Below are 6,000 nucleotides of genomic sequence, written 5' to 3'. Positions count from 1 at the left end.
ACTTAGCCTTTTAGGTATCACATGGTGCTGTTCTCAACAAGATTTTCAGGCATGAAACATAATAAGAATAGATTCTTGGGAAATTTCCATAAACCCAACATAGGATAAAAATGCCAAAATATGGTAACATAGAAAACCTTGATTTTGCAAATGTGTTAATGGAACTCCCCATTAAAGATATCATCCAAAATATCAAATAATAAAAATGTGCTAAACTGTAAATGCTTGTGACTTGGAGCATGCCATAGAAAGCTCTCCATATTCCCACTGTGGTGTAAGCGGCTGCAGAGTCTGGCTGTTGTTGTCAGTGAGTGACCTGCATGATGTGTGTAGTAGTTGTTGTCAGGAGGACAGTGCGCCTGCGCAGAGCCGGGTGCAGCCTCCGCTCCTCTCCAGTGAGCGCCGTGCGGGCTGCAGGCGGCTGCAGTGGGACCAGGTGCTGGTGGATTTACCCGGAGTGCAGCTGTTAGGAGGGGGCACATCTGCCTTCTCAACACCTTAATGCCCCCCTTCTTCGGCTCCGTTCTGCAACAGCCTCCATTCTATGACTAGCAACAGCTAACGTCCCCTCCCTGGCCCTGTAACCTTACCATGCCCCTCACGCTTCTCCGCGCGTCCCCACGGCTCTAGCTGCCCCCACCAACCCCCTCTGCCCTAGCTGGCCCCGTCATGTCCACCCGGCAAGGGAAGGCCATTTACTCGAGGTCGGGGTAAAGGCCTAGTCTGCAGAGCTCCTTCCGTCCTCTTGCTTCCACCCCTCCCCACCTCCCTCTCTGCTCACACATACACACACTGAGCCCAGCATCAGTGATCATCATCATGGCAGAGGAGCAGCAACAGCAGCAAACCCCGAAAAAGCAGCGGCCCGAGCAGCCCCAGCTGCCTCCTTCCGCAGCCGCAGGGACACTGCCTGCCCTGGTGACAGGACTGCAAGGGACAGAGGCCAGTGCACTGCAACAGAAGATCAAGAACTCCATCTGGTGAGCGGTACCATGCCTCTTCCCTGCTCCCAGTGCCATTCATTCATCTACCATTTTATTTCCTCCATTCCCCATACATGTCATAACATACACATTCCATATATTATTGCATGTATGCATGGATTTCTCTCCCAATAGCTGGGCGTCCTATTGCTTTTCACCTGATCACCCTCATTATTCATTTGCTGCTTGCTGGTGCATCTCACAAAGTGGGGTGGGGGGACATGCAGTATATAAATAGAAGTTGGATGCTTGTGGCAGCTCTAGATGTGTTTTTTTTATATGTCTGGAGGAGGGGCAGGTGAGGTGTTTATTTTGCAGCTGCAAGGAATGGCTGCTCCTTGTATTCGATCATCATATTTATGTCTATTTTTGCTATCATGTAGGTTTAGTTCAGTCTTTCATCCCTTTGCATTTTTTCCATATTTGTTTTTTTTATTAAATACTGTTTTAGCATGATAACATTTCTTGTTTATCCTCTGATCAGAAATCCCTGCAAATCATTGGAATGCATGTGGATGCATTATCCACTGGTATGAGATGAGATATTTTTACTAGAATAACAAAGGTGGTCAGATGCGGTCTCATGTGCTGAATGGCTGGCAGATATTTTTTTTCTTGCATCAGGTCACTAGACTGATGCATTGTGGGAGTGTCTAATACTGATGGATAAAAATCGCACCTGTTTAGATTTTTCTTCTTCTATTAGCACTGGTTGCACACATAACCATGCAGATGTGTTTTTGATTGATTTGCAGAAGCTCTAGCTATCCAAAGAAGCTTTTCCTGTACCACCATCTCATAGAGATTCTATATTCTTTGCATTGGGGTTTGGATAGAGACTGTTTACATTCCATGCATTTGGTATGGTATCTGAAAAAAAAAATGGCTACTGTTACCTATGTTTTGATACTCATTACATGCATGCATACAGAGCTGTTTATTATACAGATGTTTTATTTATAAACGTGATTCTTCTCATACAAATCTCTCTATAATTCTAGTAGCATGTCTTTAAACTCAGAATTGCTGCTGTAAAATGTCTTTGCTTGGGAGGGTGATTATTTGCATTTCTTGGTGACCAGAGTCTTGCTTATTGTAACAGTGATCTGTTATTGCTGCAGCATGAATGAAAATATGCATATGAGTAGTGCTAAAGTGTGCAGATAAATTGCCTCCTTTGCAGATGAATGCTGTGTGGGATTGTTTTATTGTTCAGTTATTTTTTCTGTACTTAGAATAATTTGCTTCCAGTGTAAGCTCTGTTAAGGTATATGCTATGCATGTACTTTGTATTTAGACCTTTAGGTTTATTTTTAATGGTTTATCAGGCTTTCATCTTACATGGACAGAAATGGTTAAAGTGACATTTACGGGATTAGTAGTGATGGGGCACTTGATCTCATGACCTTGTAGAGTCAAGTACAGGGCTCTTAACTCCAGATCACACATCCACACCCATTTAATAATTAATAAACATAATCTGCTTTGGCTGTCTGTCTTTTTTTCTCTTAGTAGTGTTTACCTGGATTTTTGGCTTTTTTCATTGCTTTATGTATCCATTTACATGTAGAGCAATATGTTTATCGTGTGACATACAGTGTCAGAAGAGACATCTGTACAGTCTGTTTTGGTAGCTACATTTTGATGAGAAGCGTGACTGATTCTAGCAATGTCAAGGTCATATAAGGTATTTAATGAAGAGCACATGTTCTAAAACATGTGTACAGCTACAGCCTTGCACTCTGTGATGAGCCTGTGCAACACATGCTTATCTCTGAGACACTAGAGTAGCCTATTTTCAAGGCGAGGGAGCTGTTCAAATAAAAAAAAAAAAAGTATTTATTTCTTGAGGACCTTTGTTAGTGGAAAGTATAAAGATGCATTATCTCTCAAAAGGTGGGCAAAGAGTTGACTCAGTGTTAATGTTTTTCATTAAAACATTTAGCAGTTACCGGTGCCGTTCGTTTTCCAGTGTTAGGTGAATTATGTATTTTTTGATGCTTGATTATTTTACACAATGGTTGGTCAGATTAAAAGCGCACAGCTAGTGCATCTAAGTTGCAACTGGCTAGCAAAGATACTTTTTTGTTTTTTTTGAGGCTAGGTTTATAGTGGGGCATTGCGGTGCAGCCTAGCAGGCGGATTGTAAGTCGGATTTGCGCACTACTGTGTAAAATCAATGCGACACTCATAGTGTGTCCGGTGCGGTCTAACTGTGTACAGCATCCCAGTGCACTTCATGCGCGCAATGACACTGAAGCATAATTTTCATTGGCTGTATGCGTCGCAACGCATGGATAACACTTTTCTGTTCTGTTCCTGCTTTTACAGGGAAACCGCACTGTGAGCCTAACCTAAATGTTTGCTCCTGTTGTCACTGTCTCCTGCTTCGTAGACTGACTGGTCTACTCATGGAAGTTTCTGGACTCTTGTCTAGCAGATTATCTTGGGATGTACACCAATAGCTCTTTCTCTTGTCAGGATCCACATTTATATTTTTCTTAGGGCCCATTCACACTTGTCAGAGGCTAAACGGTAGCGCTTTTGCGTGGGTGATTTTACCGCGATTAGCACTGTAAAATCACCTACACACTCGTGATTCAGAGCGATTGCGATCAGCGCTTTTATAAGCACTGTATCGCAATCGCTTAAGAATCACGAGAAAATGCTGCAGGTAACACGTTTTGCGATTGCCACTAATCGCGAAACGACCACGTTCGGCAGCAGTGAGGTCACTGGCATAGGGTAACTATTGCGCTAGCGCTTCAGCAATTAGCAGGAATCACCCGCTAATCGCCCAAGTGTGAGTGGGCCCTAACCGCATATTCACAACAGTAGTTGTCAACCCCTGCCATACAGCAAAGCACTTACTCCTTTTAAACCAACCACCTGAAAGTAGTAGTGCTGCTACGTGTATACATACAAACTTTACATTTTTGTTGAGGTTTCGCTGTAGTTTCAGGTGACTGTTTATCAATGATTGCTGCCACTGCTTGGCTCTCTATTGAGAAGCCTGTTTTATGTAGAGGAAAGGGAGTTGCCCTGCTGTGGGAAGTTCAATACAGTAGAATCTCGATATAGTAAACTCAGTCCTCAGGTCCCAGCAAATGCATCTGTATAAATATACAATGTATGACCAATTCTGATATAGTAAACTACTTTTCCCAGTCCTTTGGAGTTTATTATAAAGGGATTCTACTGTAATAGTTCCCAGAAGAGTAGTGGAGGAGCAATTATCATTGTCCAACACCATGGACTACTAACTGTCTTGGCAACAATGATCGTGAGCACCTGTGCACACTCTAAATTGTTGCTTAACCTCCTCAGCGGTATGGACGAATATATCCGTCCATCACCGCCGGAGGTCGCCGCTCAGGCCCTGCTGGGCCGATTTTTGCAAAATAAAAAGCAGCACACGCAGCCGGCACTTTGCCAGCCGCGTGTGCTGCCTGATCGCCGCCGCTCTGCGGCGATCCGCCGCGAGCAGCGGCGAAAGAGGGTCCCCCCAGCCGCCCGGGCCCTGCGCAGCCGGAACAAAAGTTCCGGCCAGCGCTAAGGGCTGGATCGTAGGCGGCTGACGTCCATGACGTCACTCCGCTCGTCGCTATGGCGACGATGTAAGCAAAACGAGGAAGGCTGCTCATTGCGGCCTTCCTTGTTTATTCTGGTCGCCGGAGGCGATCAGAATGATGCTTCCGGAGCGCCCTCTAGTGGGCTTTCATGCAGCCAACTTTCAGTTGGCTGCATGAAACAGTTTTTTTTTAATTAAAAAAAAACCCTCCCGCAGCCGCCCTGGCGATCTTAATAGAACGCCAGGGAGGTTAAAATATAATTGGATGCATATGGATGCAATTCACTTTTTCTCCTGAGTTTTCTCCTCGGTGATATTTTTAAGCTTGCCAATAAAATTCCTTTTAAACCACCAGCAAGCAAGAAAATACTCAAAATAATAAGTGCTCTTTCCTTTACTTTTTTGTACTTTTTCAATTGCAAAGTGCTGAAAAGTTACTGAAAATAGAAGATGAAAATGATCTCCTAGGACAGTGATGGCTAACCTTGGCACTCCAGCTGTGACAAAACTACAAATCACATCATGCCTCTGCCTCCCTGAGTTATGCTTAGAGCTGTCAGAGTATTGCAATGCCTCATGGGACTTGTAGTTCCACCACAGCTGGAGTGCAAAGGTTAGCCATCACTGTCCTAGGAGAAAAATCAGGAGAAAAAATTAATTGTATATGGCCCTAATGTGTGTATGTATATGTGTAATGTATAAATGGTGAATGGATCATTGCTGATACATACTTTATAATGGTAACCTTTTTCAGTGAAAAGTACCCAAAACAGGACAACATTGGATCCGTACTACACAACCAATTCATTATACCATATTTTTTTTTCGCTTCAGTGTCTCTTTAACCATTCCTGCTGACTGTTGTGATTGTCACGTCCAGGCGGCTGCTGCCGTGCTGTTGCGTGCGTCTGCGTGCTCCCGCCACCCTTCGTTACCCCGGATATCAATGAATGGGAACATAGTTCCAAACAGGGCTGTGGCGTCGGAGTCGGGGCAGTTTTTGGGTACCTGCAGTCGGGGAAAAATGCACCGACTCCAACTCCTACTGAATTTAAACTGTAACTAAAATAGGAAATATGATAAAATGTTCTATTTCTCAGATAAGTCATCATATATAATTTATATATACAGTAATGGCCAGGTCTGTGGAGTCGGTACAAAAATCTTCCAACTCGGACTCCTCGGTTTATGAAACCACGTCTCCGACTCCGGGGTACCCAAAATGGCTCCGACTCCTCGACTCCGACTCCTTAGTCTAATACTTAAAGGGAACCTTAACTGAGAGTGATGTGGATGTTTCCTGTTAAACAATACCAGTTGCCTGGCAGTCCAGCTGATCTCTGTGGCTGCAATAGTGGCTGAATCACACCCTGAAACAAGCATGCAGCTAATCCAGTCTGACTTCAGTCAGAGCACCTGATCTGCATGCTTGTTCAGGGGCTGTGG

The 6,000-nt window shown here is 44.2% G+C and overlaps 1 protein-coding gene across 1 annotated transcript in view; it reads left to right on the top strand.

Moving 5' to 3' along the window:
• The first annotated feature begins 376 nt into the window (after positions 1-376).
• RFX7 (regulatory factor X7) overlaps positions 377-6,000 on the top strand; it is a 136,374-nt gene continuing 130,750 nt past the window's right edge. The window contains exon 1 of the mRNA XM_068275497.1: positions 377-980. Within this exon, the coding sequence (XP_068131598.1) occupies positions 820-980 (161 nt within the window). The 5' untranslated portion in view covers positions 377-819. The remainder of the gene's footprint in view (positions 981-6,000) is intronic.

This window comes from Hyperolius riggenbachi, chromosome 3 (genome assembly GCF_040937935.1).
Source record: "Hyperolius riggenbachi isolate aHypRig1 chromosome 3, aHypRig1.pri, whole genome shotgun sequence".
Lineage (NCBI taxonomy): Eukaryota > Metazoa > Chordata > Amphibia > Anura > Hyperoliidae > Hyperolius > Hyperolius riggenbachi.
This window is presented reverse-complemented; position numbering and strand designations above follow the sequence as displayed.